The sequence below is a fragment of the Syngnathoides biaculeatus genome, chromosome 8 (assembly GCF_019802595.1).
Source record: "Syngnathoides biaculeatus isolate LvHL_M chromosome 8, ASM1980259v1, whole genome shotgun sequence".
NCBI lineage: Eukaryota > Metazoa > Chordata > Actinopteri > Syngnathiformes > Syngnathidae > Syngnathoides > Syngnathoides biaculeatus.
In genome coordinates this window covers 26394341-26418906 of record NC_084647.1, presented here as the reverse complement: position 1 = coordinate 26418906, position 24566 = coordinate 26394341, and the positions used below count along the sequence as shown (strand labels likewise).

Here is a 24566-nt window from a genome sequence, read left to right as displayed (position 1 = left end):
GACATGAAGCTCAACGAACTGGTGCCGGCCAGTCGTCATCGGGGTCATATAAATACACAGCATAATCAGCCTGCATGAGGGACAGGTGTGCACCTTCCAATCAGCGCACCATCCAGGCCACCAAACACAAGTGGTCTGGGTGGACAGGTCAGGAGCACGACCCGGACGCCAAGCACCAGGGTCCCCAAGGGGCGATTCGGGCGGACGACCTCTGTGAGGAACCAAACGGCAAGGCAGGAACCAGAACGAGGCAGGCCACTGCTCCGGATGAGAACCTCCCACGCCGTGGTTGCAAGACGACCAGGGATTGGTCGCCACTGAGGCTTGGTCAGTAGGCAGCCGTGGATTGGTCACCAACGAGGCCAGGTCATGAAGCGGCTGGGAGCCATCTGGAGTGAATAGGATGATGGAGAGAAGGACCAGAGCCATGACCGCCATCCCAAAGTCTCTCCAGCTCCAGGGTGGCTCCACAGAACTCCCCAGCTCCTCCTGGACCTCAACGTGAGAAGGCGGCGACCCCATCGCATGCCCGTCGCTGACAGAGCAGGAACGGGGAGCGACTGCGGGACGGTCGCCGCCAGAGCAAGAACGGGGAGCGAGCGCGGGCCGGTCGCCACTGGTACTCCAGAGCACGGACGAGAAGCGGCTGTGGAGACGTCGCCACCTCCTGGACAGCAACATGAGGCGGCTTTGGGTCGGTCCCCACTGCCACGTGAGCTTGCAGTGCATCCGTTGAAACAGCAACGTGGGCGTGGCGCGGTGGCAAATCCGTTTCCAGGGCAACGTGAACGGGAGTCGGCAGAGAGTCAGTCGAAACTGACACGTGGGCGTGTCCCGGGAGCGGGTCAGTTCCAACTGCCACGTTAACCTGCATCAGCAGCGAGTCCGTCGCCGTTGCGACGTCAGCGTAGCTCGGCTGGTTCGCCAATCCTTGCCGGACCTGGGCCGTGAGAGCCGCCAATTCGACGCTCTGCCACTCTATCTCCGCCCGCATTTCGTGCCGGAACGCCTCGTGAATTGGCGACTCCTCCTCCCTCTGGGCTGGAAGCTTCGCCACCAGCTGCGGGTCCGCCGGTCTCGCCGTTGCCGGCGAGGAGTGGGAGGACGATGTCTTAGTGGCCGCGCAGTGCGAGGCACCGGGGAGCGCCCGGACGGGGCGTCTCCTCTGGCCGCCACGCGGAGGTCCCGGGTAGATGGCCAAGCGGGTTCCCTCATACGGATTGGTGTACTTAAACCTACCGGGCGAAGACGCTCGGGTGCTGGAAACGCGGGGAGGTGAAACAAACTGACTGGGATGAAAGATCGGACGAGCAGCTTCATAATCAGAATAATCGGAGTCATACAAATCACGGTCCTCCTCATATTCCGAAAAGTCAGAGTCCAGAAGAATATGAGGAGCCGGACGGGTCGTGTTCGGGACGTATTCATACCTCGCTGGCGGAGCGTAAGACACGGAAGCGGAGAACATCAGGGAGCCTACCCGGATCGGACAGGCTTGGTCCTCCGGCAGACGGTCTACCTTGCATCGGTCCCGGCGACGCCGGGTCTTTCCTGCTGGGTCCTGTGATGGCCAGTTCGTTCTGTCACGTCCCATCGGAACGAGAGTAGGACCCAAATGCAGGACTCGGAAGATGCAAGGTAATTCAAGGACACACGTTTATTATATGCAGAGGTAGGGGATCGAGCAGGCAGTCCGGTGCAGCAGCGGTAGTTGGGATGAGCGGACAGGCAGGTGTCGGTACACGGGAGAACGATCAAAGCAGGCAGAAGTATCAAAGGAGTCAGGCTTACAAGGTTGGTCGGAGAACAGACGAAGGTCGTACACACAGGTTCAATCAGGGATACCAGGGCACACGAATGGGACATGAAGATCAAACGAACTGGTGCCGGCCAGTTGTCATCGCGGTCATATAAATCCACAGCATAATCAGGCTGCATGAGGCGCAGGTGTGTGCCTTCCAATCAGCGCACCTGCGCGGACACCCGCACAGCTCATGCTGGAGCGGCAGGATCATGACACTTACGTGTGAAATTTGACTGTAGCAGTTGTGTTACTTCCAAGGTGACGCGTGAATCGGATCGTTTCTCATCAGTCAGTCTGCTCTATGTGGCGGTGCTTCATATAGGGCTAATACGATTGACCGCACCACTGTCTGTGGACTAATGTAATTGTCTGCTGCTATTTTGGTAAAGGACATAATCTTCGCAATTGGCAGTGGACCTTTCTTGGCTTTGGGAAGGTAGAGTATCCTTCTGGATAAGTAGAAAATGAGTAGGCTGAAAGTCAAGGTTGTCCAAGTCTCATTGAATTGAAGGTAGGTCACCTACAACGATGATGCAAAAGGAGTTCCCACTGGCCTAAAAATGCCAAGACTAGGTCCTGCTGTGATTAGTTTTGAAAATATATAACAACAGAAGTGTTGTTGTTGTTGCTGTTAAAAGAGTTTCCAGGGGTTTTATTTTGTTTTGTTTTTAATAGTAAATGGGCTTTCACTGGTATCCCGCTTTTCCAGCTTTGAGGTACTCAAAGCACTTACTTATCCAACTACAGATGACACAGCATCAAGAGTACTTTAACTGGTTGATCAGTATCTTTGGCAAGGTCACAGGGGCTCCACAACAAAACCATCAAAATGGAAGATGACCATCTCTTTAAATGGATTCTTATGCCATCTTATTTAACATTGTAATGTAACATTGTACAGAACCGTATGATGTGATCAGTTTTGCCCACTCTGCCAACATCCATTACAGCCTGGTCATCCTGAAATGTGAATAGATCAATCTGTGGTTCCTTCTCACGGTTTCTTTTTTTCTCCCTGAATTGGGTTTTGGGGTTTCCCTTGTCCAATTGAGAGAATGTCGTCAATCTTTGTCAATTGTGTGCCTGTGAAATCCTTTGAGGCTCTTTTGTGATTACGACCGATACTAATATACTTGATTTTACCGCTCCTGATAACAATATTTTTCAATAATTAAACTCGATGCATCATCAAATTATTGATTCTCATGATCTTTAAGTGTTTTTGTGCTGTTTCTTTTATTATTAAATTGTTCAAAACCAGGACAGAATTAGGACAAAGTCTATTGGTAAATCGAAATGAGTGGTGTTTTGCATATTTTTCATTGTACAAAGGTGTGGTTTTACCACACTGTACAACATTTTAAAAAAATGTACAGCTTGCTATTGTATAATTTCTTTTTGTCCGAAAATATGATCACACAGAAATACTCCATTCCTTTCGAAAAGTTTGCTCAGGAGCAGAGGTGGGTGGTAACTCACTAGATTTACTGAAGTACAAAGTTACATTTTCCATAAATTGTACTTTAAATTGATGACCATTTTTCCAGAAGCGCATTTACGTGGGTTGCACACTGATATTGGATGACAAGGCCTGGCTCTCAGTCTCTGCTGTAATCCATCCAAAAGAGTTCAATAGAATTGAGGTCAGGATTGTGCCGGCCAGTCACGTTCATCCACATTCAACTCTCACATCTGTCCCTTTATGGACCGTGAGTTGTGCACTGATGCACAATCACTTTGGAACAGGAAGGGATCATCTCCAAACGGTTCTCACAAAGTTAGAATATCCAAAATATTAACTCGGGAGCTCTGATAAAAAGAACGCTGAAGGATTCAGCATACAAAGAGCTTTTGGACAGTCAAACTGTTCGCTCTTTGTGCACCAGTGCACAAAGGAAAGTCTATAAAGACATGGTATGGATAAACATAGCTTGCCTGCACCCAATAGAACACCTTTAGGTTGATTACGAGTGGACAGTGATCCAGGCCTTCTCAGAGAACGTCAATGTGTCAGCTCACAAATATGCTCCAGGAAGAATGAACAAAAAGAAAAAAATGACCATAAACTCACACCAAAACCTTTTTGAAAGCCAAGAGTTGAAGCTGTTATAGCTGCAAAGGGCAGGCTAACATCATATTAAACCAAATTTAAGTTACCACATACACTAATATGGTTTTAAAATACAAAAACAATTCCTGACACCCTTTCAGCTTCTAACAGCATATATTCATGATTGAATTACCATATTGATTTATATGTCTTCATAGGTTAAATGGGTTCAAATATGTAATCTCCTATATGGCCACTTATAGTAAGTGTGGAAAAAACAAATCAAGTACTCTATTACAAGGTTGTGTTTATTCTGTGTTGCCGAAATAGATGCCAGACTGTTCATAAATTTGAATATGTGATATATGTCCTTTAAATTACATTGTGGAAATCAAATTCAGTATGGATCAAATTAAAGACGTGAAATTACACAAAAACTTCTTTTCAATTTTATTTAGAGACATTGATTTTCTCACGTTTTAATCTCACAGTGTGCTTGTGTAAAATGTACATTTGCAATTGCTTGTAAACCATTTCAATCTATACTACAAAAACAAAATATTTGTTTCCACTAATACTTTTTTTTTTCAATATTCCCTCATTTTGAAATTTATACCTACAAAAAAGATGGGACACGGGTATGTTTACCACTGTTACCTCACCTTTCCATTAAACGACACTCGAAAAACATTTGGGAACAGTGGGCACTAATCTTGGATTGTTAGTTAGTTGATGTACAACCTCGGTTGCTCAACAGTCCGGTCTCTCTATCGTCAAGTCATGAACATTCAATGTTTGTTTTCATCCTTGCCGCTTACATGTAGAGATTTGTCCCAATTCTTTAAATGTTTTCATGATATTGACTGTAGATCATGAAATAACTACATTCTTAGCAATTGTACATTGTGAAACAATGATCTTAAAGTGGCACTAAGCAGAAATCTGTGTTTTGTTTTTTAATACATTAAATATTCCCTAAAACATATCCAAAGACAAAACAATATAACGCTGAACTGTTAAGATGCATCTTAAAGGAGGATTTTGTCGAAAATAATGGGAACAGGAGCACACATTAAGTTAGTAGATGAGGGTTCAGCTGCAAAGGGCAGGCTAACATCATATTAAACCAGATGGATTTAGAATGGCATATCACTTAAAATCATATGTGAGTCAATGCAGGTTAGCAAATACTTGGGCGATAGAGTGTAAGTTACTAAGACTTTTGGCCATTGTCCCCCTTTGGTGCAAATGGCTTTGAGCATTTCATTATAAACCCATTCAACTCTCTGATTTTTTTTTCCCCACTGAAGGTTATAAGGCAATGTGATTCTTTCTCTCAAATACACAGATGCTCATCTCACAATTTCCTTTGCTATAGCATTTCCCATGCTTGGCTTGTTACGTCAGATTGGTCATTTTGCTTTTAAGGCGGGGTTAGTAATTGCTTCTTTCTCCTGGCAAAGCTGAATTCTTTACTTCTTTGAACGTGGAACCAAAGTCTATGTGATTCCCGAGATTGGAGACAATAGCCTATACACTTTCGGAGGGAAAAACACAACTGCTGAAGACTGCTAGGAAAAGACAATACAATAATGTAGTGTGTGAGTATGAAAAATGTCAAGGTTGCAAATGGGTAATTAACTTTTTGGAAGAAGGATGGTGGTCCTGTTTTTGTCTCAAAGATAGCAGGAGCAATGCCGACAGACGGCGAATGCAATAATACAGGTGCAGCTTTATGATTGATGTCAGAATGTTCACTTTCGGTAAAATACTTTTCAAATGAGAACTGCAAAAGACTGATTTGGGCTTAAAAGGGACACTGTCTTTCAACGCTCACATTCATCTGTTATGTGATTTGTAATATAGAGCTTTTTGTTAGTGATATGTCTTCGAGAGTGGCACGTAGGTTAAGATGGATTTGTTTGTCATGGGAAAATAAATCAAAATCAGCTCAAGAAAGCTGAATGTCAGCAATCTGTTCAACGTGTTTGTTTGCCCTTTTTTTAAATAACCCGATGAAAAATAACTACAACAGTGCAACCTATGATGTCACCCTGACATCTAAATGCAGCTCACTTTCCGGTGTGTGCTTGTTTTATTGGAATCGGCCTCATTGAATTGTGTGGTTTTTGGTGCAAGGTCGCTTTTTCTATTTGTATGGTCATCATCACAAACACGTGTGCAGTTAATACTTGAGGTTGTCGTGGAGGATTTACAGTACAGTAGTTTCTTGGAAAGAAAGTGTCTCATTGTGATTTTAAAACAGTTGGCCAAAATGTCACACGATTGCGAAATTTTGTTCAAATTTCAAAGTGTTTGACTTGGCTACTTGGGCAAAGAGCTGGCGTTTTATATTCTCTCAAGCAACAGCCAGAGCCTAGACTACACGGAACCACGATCAATTCAAACCCAAAGTGGACTTGTTCAATGCACAGTTATAGCATTGGCCTCATAGTTCTGAGGACTGGGTTTCAAATGCTGGCACCACCTGTGTGGAGTTTGCATGTTCTCCCCGTGCCTTCATGGGTTTTCTCAGGCCACTCCAGTTTCCTCCAACATCACCAAAATATGCATTAGTTTGAGACTCTAAATTGCCCTTAGGTGTGAATGGTTGTTTGTTTTAATGTGCCCTGTGATTGGCCAGCAACCAGTTCAGGGTATACTCCGCCTCCTGCCCGAAGATAGGTGAACCCTTGTGAGGATAAGCGTCTCAGAAGATGGATGGATGAATAGATGGCTCACCCAGCACTTCCTGGGTACCACATTCAGTAGTTTTCATGGTACTGTAAAAAAATACCCAGCGGTAGAAGGGGTGAGGCTGAGCAGTGGTTCATATTCATGAGTCCGCCCCACAAATATAATACTTGATCTATTTTGATCATGTTTCAGTCCAACAAGGTCAGAATAAAAATGGTTAGCTTCAATTACTGTTACAGCCTTGGCATGGTCCCCCCTGTTATGACTCTGCTAATACTTCCAAAGTTAATACAGTACATTACCAGGTAGACTATGGTGCTGTTCATACAGTGGCAATGCAATTATCCATAATTCCATATTATTCCATATAGTTCAAGGCTGCTATAATAGAAAGTTTTATAGGGCTATAAATCACCACTGGACTTCACAAAGACACACATGAAAATGATTCAAAAGCATCCGTTACGTGACGCAGCGAAGCAGTTAATATTGCCGCATTTTTTTTTGCCAGCATTACTGGTGTTTTACTAAACTTTGAAGCCCATATCTGACCTTCAGAGAGCATAATGACATTACAGCTGTTTAAAGCTGGTTTTCTGAGCCAGTTCATCACACCCCAAAACACTGCCACGGTCGATGCGTGTTTTATTCATTCTTAGTTCACTTAGAGAATGGCCTTCATCTCTTTTTGGAGTAGAAGTCATTATTTTTTAATAGCACCCTCCCTTTTTTTGACTTTTCATCCACCCAAATGTGCATGCCTCACTTGCAAGTAATACTCCCTTATTGTTTCATCATATAATCTCCCATTTACACTCCAGTAACTGCCCCTCCTTCCTCGACTCCCTGTTTCCACGGCATCGCACCTTGTGGGACAGAATTCAAATCGTTCTTTCTTTCTCAGCTTCTTCAGCCAGGTCCTGAGGTCACAGTGAACTTATACTACATGGTAATTAATCATTTTCCGGAGACCAGTGGTGAGGGGGGCACCACTTGACAGGGCAGTAGGCAACGCTGCCAACCCTGCCTGCTCCACAGCCAACCACAGAGATATAATACACCCTTACAAGAGACAAAGGAAGGAAATTGTGATGCTGAGGATATTCCGCTGAAGGCACGGAAAAGGCAGGCTGTCTTGTAATCAATATATTAAATTGAATTGAAGTGAAAGGTTAAGAAAGACGAAAACATGTTAAATAAAGGTCACGTTTTTGCGTATCGTGGTTGACGGTGTGTTTTCACTTATTAAATGGTGCAAGCCGTAAAGTTTTTTTTTTTCTGCATTTAGATTTTCATTTCTTAGCCATGTTTTAAGTTTGCTGATTTTGAGGGATATTTGATTTCATTAATTTCATTATTGTACTTTACCGCTTCATTTTTTTAATGACATCCATGTACAATCAGCTCAGTGTTGCCTCACAGAAACACATCAGCAGTCCTGCGTGCACCTAAAAACGTCTGATTGAAATCACTTGTTTTCCAAAAAAGAGATTACGTCATTACATTATACCAAAAAACATTGACCATTATGAATTATTCATACATTACCACATACACTAATATGGTTTTAAAATACAAAAACAATTCCTGACACCCTTTCACCTTCTAACAGCATATATTCATGATTGAATTACCATTTTGATTTATATGTCTTCATAGGTTAAATGGGTTCAAATATGTAATCTCCTATATGGCCACTTATAGTAAGTGTGGAAAAAACAAATCAAGTACTCTATTACAAGGTTGTGTTTATTCTGTATTGCCTAAATAGATGCCAGACTGTTCATAAATTTGAATACGTGATATATGTCCTTTAAATTACATTGTGGAAATCAAATTCAGTATGGATCAAATTAAAGACGTGAAATTACACGAAAACTTCCTTTCAATTTTATTTAGAGACATTGATTTTCTCACGTTTTAATCTCACAGTGTGCTTGTGTAAAATGTATATTTGCAATTGCTTGTAAATCATTTCAATCTATACTACAAAAACAAAATATGTTTCCACTAATACTTTTTTTTTTTCAATATTCCCTCATTTTGAAATTTATACCTACAAAAAAGATGGGACACGGGTATGTTTACCACTGTTACCTCACCTTTCCATTAAACGACACTCGAAAAACATTTGGGAACAGTGGGCACTAATCTTGGATTGTTAGTTAGTTGATGTACAACCTCGGTTGCTCAACAGTCCGGTCTCTCTATTGTCAAGTCATGAACATTCAATGTTTGTTTTCATCCTTGCCGCTTACATGTAGAGATTTGTCCCAATTCTTTAAATGTTTTCATGATATTGACTGTAGATCATGAAATAACTACATTCTTAGCAATTGTACATTGTGAAACAATGATCTTAAAGTGGCACTAAGCAGAAATCCGTGTTTTGTTTTTTAATACATTAAATATTGCCTAAAACGTATCCAAAGACAAAACAATATAATGCTGAACTGTTAAGATGCATCTTAAAGGAGGATTTTGTCGAAAATAATGGGAAAGGGAGCACACATTAAAAGTTAGTAGATGAGGGTTCAGTGTTTCCTTTAATGCCAGAGTTATCCACAGATTTAACCAAGAAACATCTCTCGTATTATCAAAATTCCTCTCTCGCTCAGACATTCCAATGAGCCCGGCTGGAAAACTGACAGCCAATCAGCGTTTGCCATGCCTGCAGTGATTCCTGCTCTGACCCCCCATTGCTCGTGGATACGTTTCACCAAACAGAGAACGTCCACTATCTGGAATTTTGCAGCTGATTTTGGTGAAAAATAATTACAAACAAACAAAACAAAAATAGCATGATATACAAAGTTGAAGCCTGTGCGCTTGAGCCAGAATACGCACAGGCTGAACTTGATGTCTTGACGACGAATAATAACCTCATTATATGGACCTCGGAAATTTGTTTGATGCTTTTCTGAAGGAGATGGTTTAGATGGAGAGAATATACAGCAGCGGTGGCCAGACTTTTTTATCTCAAGATCTACTTTTCAAGCAACCAGGTTCTCGCAATTAACCAGCGGAGGGGGGATGGTGCACGCGGAAGTGTTGTGTGCTAAGAGTTAATGAAGAGAGTATAACACTGAGTCGATGTGCCATGATATTACTACTCCCGCCATTGAGCAAACAAAACAAAAATAACAATGTACAAATTATAAAAATTATAAAGTTTGAGCCAGAATACACACAGGCGGAACTTGATGTGTTGGAGAGGGGGCACGACGATGACGGAGGAGCGTAACTTGGACCTCCGAGATGTTCCAGACAGGCTCGTTTTGAAAGACTTGTGTTCGTGTTCTCTTTGTGACCAACTGCCATCTGTGGCAGAATGCCAGTGTTGTCGAGACTTTGAAAAGGTTGAACAAAAAAATGGAGCGTATCGGAATGTACTTGGATCACGATCAAAATCTCTGCATAACATAAGATTCCAGGTACTAGATAATAGATACAAAGTTGTTTGGACGAAGACATGTTACATATCAATTTACTTATGATCCATGACAGTTTGATGAAATGACCACTTGTACATCCAGTGGTGAGTACACATTTGTAACAGTCTTGGAATCCTATGTGAATGCTAAGTGAATGTTATGACCACTATATGAATGTTATGGGCTATGTCCAAAGTTTATCAAAAATGCAAGCTTATTTTCTGAGTACGGGGTAGGACTATCGAACGGTTTATTTATATCTGGAACATAAAATGCAAAAACAAAAAATGGAGACTTCCCTAAAGTGACTACGCATATATATCCATCCATCCATTTTCTTAGCCGCTGAGCCGCACGAGGGCCACGGATAGTCCAAAGTGACCAAAACGTCAAACGATCAAGACGTCAAACTTTGTCCCTGGTTTCAGTGTGTTCCATTTATGTATTAATTCTCGCAAATAATATGTTTTGGTTGAAGGTTGATGGACTTGAAAATGTTTTTGTGATTTCACTGTTCCAAAAGCTTTTATGAAACTGATAGAAAATGAGATTTCACAGGCAGATTATGGTGATGTAGTTTTGTCTGTGTTGATTCTTTCTCCATCTTACACCACGCAGACTCGTGAACTGCTATCTCTCCTTTATCCACAACACGTGATGACCTGGTGGCATTTTGTGCTTCTAATATCCCAGCATTGGCTACACCTCGATACGTTTTTTTTTTTTTTTTTCTTTTGGGGAATTGGGGGGGTTGTTGCCTTTTTTATGTTCCAGAGTGGGTGCCTGGTAGACATTTCAATTGTCTGTGGAGTTGTTGTTCTTCAGGTTCACACAAAGTGACCTGTGCAGCAATAGCCTCCTGACTCCGGAGTGTCAAAGGTCTATTGAGTTTCTCTCTGTTGTGTTCTGCACAAACAGACTGGTCACATCTAATTTGTGATACAGGTAACAATCCACTAGGTGTTTGTTTTGGTTCTAAGGCCATGTACGCATACACTGTATTTTTTTTACATTTATTTTTCATACATAGGGAATAGACTTTCTGTATTCAAGCTCTCCTAAGGTCAGCTGGGACAGGGCCGCACTCACAAGATCAAGGTTTTCCAGAACAAAGTCAAGGGCTTAGCACCCTTTAGTGGACAAAGCCTAGGCGGTCTTAGGAGTACGAGTGATTCTTTCAAAGCATCTTTAAAAGCTGTATCAAAGCTTGTTATAACTATTACAAATAGTCTCGTTTTTTGTCATTTTGTCACCATATCTCTTATAACACAAAGTACAGTATATGTTTCATTACTTGCTTGTGGTTTTTGAAGGGAAAGTAGTAATTATCCGTTTGTGCTCCCAGAAACCTTTTTCAAGACTAATCAGTGGCACGCAAACAGTGTAATGTTGATGAATGCAAAATATCAAAAACAGCAGAAATAGACTACATTTGTATGAGTCCAGGAATTCGGACAGCCTTTGAGTGGAGTTATTTAATCTTGAGACACTGCTTCCATTTAGATTAGTTTTATATTAATTGCACCATATTGTGTTCAATTATTATTGTTTTTTTGTTTTTTTTTTACTATACTTTTTGATTTTCAATGTTTCAGCAACACATAGTGTACCACCTCAAGTCATGCACAGGAATTATTCATGGTTGGTTATCAAAGATGGTTGGCCAGAAGGTTAATCTCTTCGATCAATCATCTGTGCTGCGTTAAAGTAATCTTTTTTTCCATAACCAACCTTTATTGTTTTAAACAATTTCTCTAAAGGAGTATGATCAATTGTTGTTCCTCCAATCATTGTGTTAGCAGTGATAAAACCCCAGCAGTCATCCGTCAACTGTTCTAATTAATGATACCTGTGAGCTCCCCATAGTTAATCAGTCCCAACTCCAAGAAGTGTTTGACTTATTGAGGCCACTTGAGTAAAAATAAGCTTGTTTTTGTTATCTGTAAGAGCTGCAGATGTCCCATGCACCATCATTTCAGTTTTCAATTCGATGCAGTGGCATACTATACTAAAAAACATTGTGGGTCAGCAAGTACAAGTCTCGGTTTTTCACACTGTAGTTTTCACATTTAATGAGAAACATACCCAATTCTTGGCACGTAGTTTTAAGTTAGAAGGCAATTAAAAAAACAGATTACCACCAATGATCATATCACAGAATTCTTGACACATACTGTAAATTATATTTTAAAAAATCAGTTGAGTAATTATCTGCTCCAAATTCTTCTGTGTGGATATAATGAAAATTTTAAGGTCACTTTTAAATGAATGTGTAAAAATGAGGAGCGCCTCGTTATCACACATGGATTATGCTGCTTTTCAGTACGTTACTCACGAAGTGCTATCAGACAGGACAGTGTTAATTATAACACTTGAATGGACAAATTAATGACTCGTGTAGTGGCAGTTCAATCACAGGTGTAAGTTACTTCATTTTATGATTACATAGCGCAGATCAATTAATTATCGGTTGAACACTATTTCCAAATCATTGTATAATATGCTGTTTTTTATGTTCAACCTAATATCCCAATTTCATTGCAATTGGGGTTGGATGTCTGGAGACATTTACTTGGTGAGCAAGCAATAGTTTGATATTCCGTGAGCCGGAGTCTCTGCGACTGATCAGTCTCAGCAGTCTTGGCAATTTCTCTACCAGTGATATGAACCCTTTGAAATTAGAGTAATATGCTGATTTCGTTCTTTTGGTCAGGACACAAAGTGAAGCGTTGTGAATGAGCTGCAGCTGTTTAATGCTCTTTTGGAGGAGTCCAGTCAGAGGACCATTACAATAGTCTAGTCTTAAGGAGATCAAAGCATAGATGGGCTTCTGCTAGTCTGCTTGGAAAAGGTAACCTTTTACTCTGGATATTTTCTTCAGCTGGTAGGTTAAGTGTTGATTTCATATAGGATTGGAAACCATCAACAAACCAAGGGTTCAGATTTACCATGTGGTTGATAAACCTTTTTACTGCTAAAAACTATTATCTCGGCTTTGTGGTAGTTTAACTGAAATAAAGTTCAGAACATTCTGTTATTTTTTTAACCCAATGACAAAATACTTCAACTGAAATGTAGCTATCTGGAGACACTGCTGTATGTATAGAGAAACTGTCATACACACAGCTATGATAGTGAACATTAAAGTTCTGAACAATTTTAGCCAAGGGTAGAATGTACAAGCCAAACAAAAGGTGCCCAAGAACCAACCCCTGAGAGACTCCATATGTCGCTGCCATTCGATTAGATTGAAAACTTATAAAATAACTACCTTCCTTAAAGTAGGAATTAAACAATTGAGGGACTGTTCATTGAGTCCTCTACACATTTCCAAAATGTTCAACAATGTGTGAACGATCTAATGTATCAAACATTACACTAAGATTCAACAACAAACTCCTTTTTAACCTTATCATTGAGTACTTTGCTAAGAGTTCATCTATATGAGGAGGTCAGAAACTTGAAATCAGAAATTTGCCAAAAAGGCCATTTGGGTTGAAGACTGCTTTTTCGACAATGTTGGCTATGAAGGTGACTCAAGTCCCCCACTTCTTGTAAACACCAGAAGGAAATCTATCTTGATAGTTGCTTGCTGTTAATGTTGGAAAACAGTGAGACCTGCTGTTTTTGGCAAAATATCAAGAGGAAATAATTTTCACAGCAGGTAACAAGGAAAATAGAAAATACTTCTGACCAGGTGTTGCACATGTGAAGATGAATTTTTTAGTTTGTTTCTTTTTCCCCACAGTGCAAGGACTAAAGCGATTTGACTGTCATTTTAGCTTCCTGGCTTTCGCTGCTCCGTCTCATACTCGGACAGGGTGAGTTCATTCTGGTGTTGTGTTGAATAGTAATGATATTGTGACCTGGATAGACAGTGAGGACTGAAGGGCAAGGGTAATGTTAATGGGAACTGTGACGTTTGTCAATTACTACTTTGAACTTGAAAAACCGAGCACAGATGCAGTGATAGTGGGCTTTAGCTATGTTTGTCTTGTGGGAACAAATTTTGCTAAAAGTTTAATCTGGATGTAGTTGGTCCATGTATGGGAAAAAAAAACATTGTACATTGTTTCAATACAAAGTAAGAGGTGAATCCTTGTGGTAAAAGGAGCTGCCAAACACATCTTCCAGCGCACATTTGTGAAATCCATATTTTATCGTTTCAGAAAGCGTGGTCTAAGACACAAACACAATATTGTAGTTACAACAGTGGCAGATGATTATTCAGAAGGTTGTTTTCACTGTATTGTTTATTCATCATTATTGACGCCACATTTAACAGGTCAATCGGGCTGCCCTTGTCAATGTTTTCCACTGCCAGTTTTATTTTTATGGAAGAGGATTTGTGGACAGGGAATTGAATTCATCAGGTTTATAGTATGGTGGTTATGTTCACCACTTGTTTGTATTATAAAAGCTGATCTGTTCATCGAATCATTTGGTGCCTAATTGCAAATGAGCTCTTCATACTAGAGGTCACTTTAGTTTGCTCACTGTCGCTCTCAATTTGGCTCATCAGTGGTGCCTAACAAGGAACCCAGCATGGCCTCTCACGCTTTACATATTCAAGGTTGCCTTAAAATGGTTTATTTTTCTGTTAATCATGTGTGATTACAGGTACCAGGAAAATATTAACCAAGCAGCGTGAGATCTGAAGATGGTGATGTGTCACGGAGATGGTATTGATTGTATTTCGCTTCAAGACTCATTGATGCCATTAGTGATCTCTGTTCGTTACCATCAACAGAGGCATGTAGCACATTAGAATTTTGGCAGCAAATGAGCATCACTTAGCTGCAGTTCCCGAGTGATGAACCTCAGGGGCAATCTACCCTTGGATTATGGAAGCCCTAGGGGATGAATCACAGTACCTCCTGTATGTAAAGTTACTTATAAAGGATTCATTGGAATAAAATGAACTACTTGAGTCATGTTTGCGGTCACACACTCCTCAATGTCAAATTGAATATACATGCCTGGTATTAGATGTGCCACTTGGTTTTTGTCAAGTGTGGGCTGTAAAAACCTCCCTGTGAGCTGGCTATGAATATAATTATGTTTGTACACTGTGAAAAGTATTTGCTTTTACTTTTGAACACTCAGAATGTGAATTTCACTGCAACTGCAGAGGCAGTAGGTGACAAATTTTGACTGATGGCGTTCAATACAAAGAGCTGTTTTAGTGACACTAAAATGGAAATTGATGGCTCCAACCTTTCATGCCCACCCCGCACTAACTTTTAAATGACATGCCTGACTTCCAGGGATAGTTATTGGACTTAGTTCTTATTTGTTTTGTTTTGCAAGTCAAGGCATAACTCCACTTACATGAACAGCCAGGCCTGTGGGGAATTTTTAGGAGATGTGTTTGGGTTTAAAAATATCAGAACACTGGTATGAATTAGCTTTTTATCAGTTCAGCAGTGTCCTAACCAAGACTGCTGACCCTTGGCACAGTGGTTCAACTATTTAAATCAGATTGAGTCAGGAAGGAATAATGTGCCCGTCATTGAATTCTAGAGATTTTGTTGTGCAGGCCACATCCTGCCCCTAGTTTTCCAGCAGTAATTCATGTCTTCAGCATTGTTTCAAAATTAATTAGAACTTGACATTTTCTTTAATCCATCACTTTTCACATTCTTTCCCATGTTGTTGCTTTATCAGAATTGTTCCAAGAACAAAATACTTTGAGAAATCCAGCTCTAGTGCTATTCTCTCTCAAGTCATGTATTCACCAAAGAAAAATGAGTGTCTCCTGCAGAGTATTCTTTTCGCAACTTATCCCCCACCTCCCGACAATAGTTCTCGTTCTTGAAGAGACTAGTGAGATAAACCCAATTGTGAGATTGTTAGAAACGTGAAAGGAAATCGCCTATTCCCATCTATCATCTGAATTAAACAGAATTTGGTCCATTTTTTTTTTCTTTAACAATCTGTTCTGTCGCACTGGAAGATGGATTACATACAGTTTAATTGGTAGTCATTGCTTCCCTGATTTAGAAGCTTCATTTATCCATCCACCCATTTGCCATACTGCTTATCCTCATTGCGGGTGTGCAGGCGCCTAGCCCAAGTATCTTTGAACGAGACGGAGTACATCCTGAAGTGCTCCCCAGCTAATCGCTGGCCATATACAAACAATCATTCACATTCACACCTACAGGCAACTTTAGAGTCTTCAATGAACCTACCATGCATATTTTTGGAATGTGTTGTAGGAGAAACTGATCATTTTATTGAGAGCTTTAGGACCATTAGATGTGAATCGACCTTACTGATTTCATTGCTCAAAGCTGATGTAAATAGCATGTAGCTAAAGGCATATAGGCTAATGACTAGTGCAAGTTTTCTTCTTGTGGCACTTTTTATTTTTAACACGCTCAAAACGTGGGTTACAGTGTGGTTGTCCATGACCATTTACTGCCATTCCATATTCTATGTAAATCAAAGGCAGGCAGCGTGGGATCGATTCCCACTCAGTGATGGTGTTGATGATATTCCCTGTGACTGACTGCCAACTAGTTCAGGATGTAGTCTGACTTTCGGCCTAACTTGGCTGGGTAAGGCGGTGGCACTGAAGAGACAACAGGAAGCAGAACTGGAGGCGGCAGAAATGAAGATGTTGAGGTTCTCGCTCGGCGTGAGCAGGTTGGATAGGATTAGAAATGAGCTTATTAGAGGGACAGCCAAAGTTGGATGTTTTGGAGACAAGGTTAGAGTGAGCAGACTTCGATGGTTTGGACATGTTCAGAGGTGACAGAGTGAGTATATTGATAGAAGGCTGCTGAGGATGGAGCTGCCAGGCAAACGAGTGAGAGGTAGACCAAAGAGAAGGTTGATGGATGTTGTGAGGGAAGAGATGAGGACTGTTGGTGTTAGAGAGGAAGATGCAGGAGATATGCGCACATGGAAAAGATGACACACTGTAGTGACCCCTAACAGGACAAGCTGAAAGAAGCCCCAGCCCTCCTGTGAACCTTGAGGATAAGCGGCTTAGAAAATTGAATGGAATAGAGTGTGTGTGTGTGTGTGTGTGTGTGTGTGTGTGTGTGTGTGTGCATGGGTGTGTGTGTGTGTGTGCGTGGGTGTGTGTTTGTGTGAGTCTACATATATATAGCCAAAGGTCTCGGGGCACCTTTGATTCCCTAATTAACTAGGGGTTTGGGATTGACTCCTTTGTTATTTCTGAATATTTTTTTTTTTTTACCATAACATTTTGCACAACTGTATGCTTCACAGCCTGCCGAAGGCCCTTTTTCCATGCCACAATGCACTAAGCAAGCAGAGCATCATAAAAGCAGTTGAGGGTGATATGGTGCAGAAGAGGTGGCACCAACCCAATCAAATGCTTTTGAGATAAATTATACCCTCACATATGCTGTTCTGAAAATATCCTGATAAGGTCCCATGCAAAGAAGCACATAAGATCCCTTACTTTAATTTTAGAAAAATTTAAGTCAGAACTGCAAACTAATCAACCCTCCTGAAATTCATCTCAGCGCCACAAATGCTTAGTGGAAAATAAAAGTCAACTTGCACCACGATGCCTTAGTGCAGAAAAGAAACTGAAAAATAATAATACGCGTTCGTTAAATTGGTTAAGTGAAATACAAAACAAATCAAATTCCATCCATGATCCAAGCCGCTCATACTCACAATGGTAAAAGGAGAGCTGGAGACTATTCCAGATAGTTTGGGCATAAAGCAGACTGTACCCTGAACTGGTTGCCAGTCAGGCGCAGGGCAGATAGCCGCCATCACTAAGCCGGTATCAATCCCACACTGCCCACAGTCAGGCGTGTGTACCACTACACCATCAGTGACTCTTTCAAGTCAAATTTCATACAAGATAATGTAAGTTTATTGAGAAGAAATTTGAAATATTTTTTTAAAATAAAAGGAATACAATTCAAATTCATTAAAATGTGATTAAATAAACAGAGAATAACTGTTTTTCACAGATGTATTTTTCCAAAATATTCCAAACTACCTCATCACACATGCAAATCATGTATCTACTGTTCACAGTGATGTTGTTACAGGGAGGCTAATATTTAATATGAGATCAGTTGTCCAGATCCAAACAGGGTGTGCAAACATTATCCTTATAGATTTATACTTCTGATTCCCTCTCCCCCTGACCCTGCTGGGTTTTAAGTTTGAAATAGTCGCTCCTTCGTCTGGCCCAATAAGTTCTGTGTCAAAAGATAGCACATGCTCAGAATATTAAAGATCACCATAAACTGTAAAAATAAAATCCACTTATCTATCTATATTCCCTTGATAGTAGCAGTTTTGGGTATGTTCAGTAAAAGGATGTAATATTCCATCTGTTTCCTGCAGCTTGGCTAATATCACTCACTCATATAGCTATGCTACTGAAGTATTTGGGACAAACATCTTGCTGGATTCATGTATCATACCTAGCATAATTAACATTAAGCCCAGTACGATTTTGGAATGTATTAATCACGTTAATATTGTAAAGCTGACTGAACTGGTACCACCGTCACCGCGGCTCGGCGCTAATGAGTCTAAATTCCATGTGTACTCGATAAACAAGGTCAGTCAAGAACACTGATACATGTTGTAAAAAATAAAAAAAGATCACTCTCATATCCTTATTTGATGAGCTTCATGCAGGAGTGCAGGATCTCAAAGCCGTGGAGCTCTCGAAGTTGGTTCACGTATCTGGAAAAATAAAATTGAAACGGTGACAGGTGTGTTGTTTTGTAAAGAAATGTCAAGATATTCTTTGGTCTTGATGGGGAAAAAAAGCTAAAACGAAGAGACATAGTGAAAGTGTTTCTCAGGGCAACCATTTCCAATGTGCTTAACTCGGGTTTTACGCAACATCGGGTCGAATCAGCAGGGAAAATAACAAGACGAGGAGACAAAAACAGAACAGTTCTGAGGTCCCGGATACGATCCCGGACCTGCGTGTGTGGAGTTTGCGTGTTCGCCCCGTGCCTGCGTGGGTTACTCCAGTTTCCTGCCACATCCCAAAAACATGCAACATTAATTGGACACTCTAAATTGCCCCAGGTGTGATTCTGAGTGTGGCTGTTTGTCTCTATATGCCTTGCAATTGGCTGGCAACCAGTTCAGGGTGTACCCCACCTCGTGCCGTTGACAGCTTGGATAGGCTCCAGCACTCCACGTGACCCTCGTGAGTATAAGCGGCTAAGAAAATGGATGGATGGATGGATGGATGGATGGATGGATGGATGGGAGCGCCTTGCTACTGGACTGAATCAAGGTGGAAATCATTGACAGCAAGGCAATAGAGGGCGCTAGAGTGCTCTCCCATCTTAAATAAAATAAAATTAAAAAATCATGCCAATATTTCAAGATATATGTATATCTATTTTTAGGTAAGTAGTATTAAAAATAGTTTTCTTCTGTGTTGTGAAGTGATAAATAGCGAAAACATTTTGCCAAACATTTTTGTAGCTTTGCTGACAATTTAAGAATTTCATCAGATGGTAGCAATATCAATATTTCAAGCTAGGCAACTGAGACTGTACCACAAGACATTCTTCACTGTTCCGGAGCAATACAGTGAGGAGATTCTCCAATCCCATTTGAAAATAATATTTCAAAAAAATAAAAGGTTCATTGATCTGGGTGATCTTCCAGTGATATTATAAATCTAATGACTTAATTTACACTGTATTAGATTGTTATTATGTATTATCAATTCGTATCTGCTTTTTATCACATGTAATCGACCCATTTTGATGAAGTTCTTTTGGTCATTTTTGTTGTTTCTTGTTTGTTTATGTACAATATACGGCAATGTAATAGCAAAAAAATTAGTTAAACCATGTTATCAGTTTTCTCATTATCATCTTGTCAATTCGTGCTGCTTCAGAGCTCATTATGTAACATAATCACCAGCACGTGCTCTGTCGAGTGAGGTGATGGGCACCTGGGTTCGGATTGACACAGCTTCCCCAGAGCAATGGCTGCATTTTGCTGCACAGCTGTCTTCTTTGCGTCTCCGGCAGCATGGCGCAGCAGCTGAAGCACGATATCAGTGCCCAGCAGGTTGCTGGCAATACCCTTCAACTCGAGGCAATGAGCCAGGCACAGGGCAGCATTTCCTGACACCATCTCATCACAGCTGGAGCTCAGCAAACGACGGAGAATCAACAGTTCTGTGTCAAACGATAAACATAGAGCAAATTGGAAGAGAATACGAGTATTCAAATATGTGATCAGTCATATGTGCAATGTCATAAACAGCAACAGGGTAGCGAACAAACATGGATTTTGCATATCATCCATGCTTGGAAAAAGTAAAGGGATTCTGCCAGTCATCTCTTACTTTTGTCAGACTTCACCAGCTCCTCCCGGGCCAACTGGCTGGCAGCAGTGCACACTGTCAGAATCTTTAAGCCGTACTTAGTGGTAGCCAAGCCTGCTCGCTGGCAGCCAGTCAAAAAGACAACGTTATTTAACATATACTGAAAGACATATTTGGAGTCAGTAAACGTATCTCGGCAGGCCCAAGAACATGAAAATAGGAAATCTTGGTCAGAATGCATTGATAAGAGCAGGGCAATAAATACAAAAATGTCAACGCCTGGTCAAAAAAAATCCAATACCAATACTTAAATGAATACAGTAGATATCCATTAATGACTGCATTAATGACTGTAATCTTCCCTCAACACTTTCATCACTCATTGTCATAGTGAAGGTTCAAAGTACACATTTGAAGGGGACCTGAGGGAAAAACTAAATTGCTTGTATACAAATAGTTGGATCTTTGAAGTGTCTGCCCTCCCATAAAGTATGAAATCAAACAACAAAGTGAATCTTTTGTTACCTGCCAATACAGCCCGTGAGAGAGAAATTTGGCACTTCTGCTAATTTGCTTAGTAATTGCCCCCAAACCAAGTTCCTCCACTAATAACATGATCAGCTAGGTGACGATCCTGAGCCACTTTGAAGTGACTGCCAGAGTATGGACGCCGGTTTACGGTGCCTTAAGTATTGTCATGCAGAAACATTAGAATCCACCACTGATGCGACGCCCTAGCTATCACAATAAAGCCAAAATATAACAAACAATTGTTTCAAGTTTTGGTAGCTGCACAGCTAATCAGCTAACATCATTAGCTTGCAATTAGCAGCAAATACTCAATTGCTTGGTGTCTGGGAACAGACAACAGTCGCACTTATCATCACCCCTCGGGGCAATTTAGGGTCTCCAATCATTGCATGTTTTGGGATGTGGGAAGAAACCGGAATGCCCAGAGAAAACCCACGCAGCCACGGGGAGAACATGCAAACTCCACACAGGCGGGGCGGGAATTTGAACCCCGGTCCGCAGAACTGTCAGGCCAATGCTCTCCACATCATCACCGTGCCGCTGTATTGACTACAGTACGTTCCATTTCAGGCATCAGTAACAGTTGTCGTTTACGACAAACTGGTCCTGGTTGTGTGCACATTTGGGTACCTTGAGCAGTCGCTGCACCATCTTCACCACATCTCGCTGGACAACATGATCTACAGCGTCTGAGGACTGAGGGAGGACGGCACTCAACACACCCATTGATCTCTGGAGGACAAAAAAACGAATGTTGCCATTATCAAGTCAATGGCTGTTCAGACAATCGGTAGAAAGGATAGAAAGTGAAGGTGATCGAGTTTCAGAGTGTGGAGTGTATCATGAAATGAGTCCTTTGTAGGGTGGGGGCGAGAGGGGGAAAGTTACCTGGGAGCAAACGTAATGAAAGAAAATGACCTCTTGGAGGTGGACTGAGTTGCACAAAATGGGTTACAAATTGATAAAAGATAGCACCTGTAAACTTCAATACACGGAATCATTCAAGAATAATTTCAAATAATCGAGAAGCAAAAAAGCTTTGTACAGACAGTGAGAGTTTAATGTTGTCCTGGCCATAAAACGATTAAGGCCAGGACAGTGAAAAGAGAAAATCAAGTATTTAAGAAAGGCCTCAGGGACCTCTCCAATTTTGGAGGCAATTTATAGATTAGGGGCCAACCTTTGATACAGCGTCTCCAGATTGCTTTTGTATCACACAGTTTAAAGATCAGACTTGTTTTTTTTTTTTTAATTCCACCCTAGCCCATTCCAAAAGTCCCGACACCACTCTACCATATTCCACACAAACACTCATCAACAAGGTCGAAATAAAGCACGTTATATGCGTAGTGTTTCCTCTTTCAACCAAGGTCAATAAAATGTTATGGAAAATATGGTTCCAGTAATTTTAAATTTAGGGTGATTGGATTACTGTTATGGTTAGTGGCATGTGTTGGGATTAGGGTTTAGAGTTAGTCTCAGGGTGAAGCATTACTGTTTCATATCAAAACACGGACAGAAAGTGAAACTACAGAAATTATGCAGTTTCCCACGTCTTTGCAGCCACAAGCATCTTCTGGGAAGATTTTTTTTTTTTGTCTCTTTGGGAATTTTGTACATTCATCAAGTTTGTGAGGCCTTGCCCAAGTATTTCCATACGGTGAAGAAGAATTAAGAATTGGGGGACCTAAGGGTCTAACATCACACCTGATGGACAAATCCATCAATTTTGTGTGTCTTGGAAATTTTTATCCTAAAGTGTCTCTAAATCATGCTTCAAGAATTGGTGAAGCAATGTAAAAACGGGCACTGGTAATTGCTTCTAAAGGGAAAGTACTTGGTATTTATGCTCAAGGGATTTTGACAAACCTAACAATGTGTTTAAAAGGCAGCTAGAGAAGATTGCAGAAGGAGAGCGGACAATGTCAAAAAAAAGGATGTGTAACATGAGGCAGCAGGGGAGAAAAATAACCCTGCCGGGCAGCCAGTGCACACTAAAAATGAGTGACGAGACAGATGGGTGGAAGTGTGGGACACTAAGGCGCCTGTTTAGGCAGAGTGGAGCTGCTGAAACAGCCATTAGTGCACACAACAGCACCTTCAGCTGGAGCTTTTAATCAAATACAGTGACATAAATACAACTCCCCTACACCATTGAGATGCAGTTTCAACACTCGGGCTTTGTTGCCAGAGGTCTTACAAGCTAGGTAATGACATAAATGTCACTGGAAAATTTTCAGGAAGAACTTCAGTATGACTTAAAAAATGAAACTCTAATGGAATCTAAGTATTTTTATTTTGTTTTATTATGCTGTTAGAGTATTACAGAAAGAGTTACTCACAGTTACAACACCTCCATCATCAGCTTTTAGCAGGTGCAGGCAGCAGTCACAGAGTGAGATGGCCTTTTCCTACAAATAAAGCGCTCACCTTTTAATACAAGAAGCCACGCATAACAATCCACAAATACATATATGCTGCTTTGTTTTGTATTGTTTTCAAATGTACCTCTCAAAAAGTTTGACACATGAAGATGTCCTAACCTTTATAACAGGCGATGTCAGAGTTGAAACGTTGATGATGAGTCCAAGGAGAGGGTAAAGTATCTCACTTTTACTACTGACTGTACTTGTACTTTTTCCAATGCATTGCTTCTGCAAGGACATTCAATAAAGTCAGACAGCCAGAAAAAATAAACAAAGAGCAGGCTGAAATTAATAACAAGAATGAAAAATGAGTACACCTAAAGATATCTTTTTATGTGTAACTATTTGTAATCTAGTTTGATGTAACTCAATGTTTTCACTAACATATTAAAATATGGTATATACATTTAAATAGTACAGTTTTTCATAAGCAGTATTTACAGCAACGCATTATGCATAAAGCCTCATGATAAATGTTTTTTTTTTAAACATATAATATAAAGTAGGCAGCACAGTGACCGACTGGTTAGCACCTTTGCATCACAGTCCTGAGGACCCTGGTTAAAATCCGGCCTCGTCTGTTTGGAGTTTGCATGCTCTATCCCTGCCTGTATGGCTTTTCTCCAGGTATTCCAGTTTCCTCCCACATCTCAAAAAGATGCATTGTAGGTTAAGTGAAGAGTCTAAATTGCACGTAGGTGTGAATCCGTGTGTAAATGGTTATTTATTCAAGTGTCCTGTGATTGGCTGGTCCCCGGCTCTCCTATAGAGTCAGCTGGGATAGGCTCTAGCGCGCCCATGAGTGAGGATAAGCAATACAGAAAATAATGAATGACTATAAGGTAATACAGATCAGGGATTCAATTCCACTCCTTGAGCAGTCACATTATTGTGATGGAAGGATGTGTGTCCCAATGATTCTAAGAACTATTTTTTTTGTGGCTTTATGCCCCTGGCAGGGTCACCCATGGCAAAAATGTCCTAAGTGAGGAACCAGACAAAAAACACAGCTCATGAGACTCCTATTATGTAAACAAACACTGCTTGTCCCTTGCTCCGGGTCAATGGGTGAAACCTCTCAATTTACCAGTCCATCTACATTCCTATCATCACCTGCGGTCATGAGCCGTGGGTCATGATCGAAAAAACAAGATTCCAGATACAGGAGGCTGAGATTAGATTCGTGCGCAGGGTGTCCAGACTCTTCCTTAGAGAGGTGAGAAGCTCGGTCATCCGGGAGGGGTTTATAGTAGAGCCACTACTCCTCCACATTGAGATGAGCCAGATGAGGTGGCTTGGACATCTGATTAGG

At 41.0% G+C, this 24566-nt stretch overlaps 1 protein-coding gene across 4 annotated transcripts in view; it reads right to left on the bottom strand.

Annotated features, from left to right (window-relative positions):
- LOC133504416 (ankyrin repeat and protein kinase domain-containing protein 1-like) overlaps positions 1-24566 on the bottom strand; it is a 68413-nt gene that overhangs the window by 24064 nt on the left and 19783 nt on the right. The window contains exons 17-22 of one of the 4 annotated variants that reach the window (XM_061826625.1): positions 23372-23482; positions 23171-23239; positions 21459-21560; positions 20319-20418; positions 19920-20148; positions 18020-18679 (exon numbers count right to left, since the gene is read on the bottom strand). In XM_061826625.1, coding sequence (XP_061682609.1) covers positions 18610-18679; positions 19920-20148; positions 20319-20418; positions 21459-21560; positions 23171-23239; positions 23372-23482 — 681 coding nt within the window. In that variant the 3' untranslated portion in view covers positions 18020-18609. Of the gene's footprint in view, positions 1-18019; positions 18680-19919; positions 20149-20318; positions 20419-21458; positions 21561-23170; positions 23240-23371; positions 23483-24566 lie in introns of those variants that run through there. The other 3 variants (XM_061826626.1, XM_061826627.1, XM_061826628.1) reach the window with 3 other exon arrangements.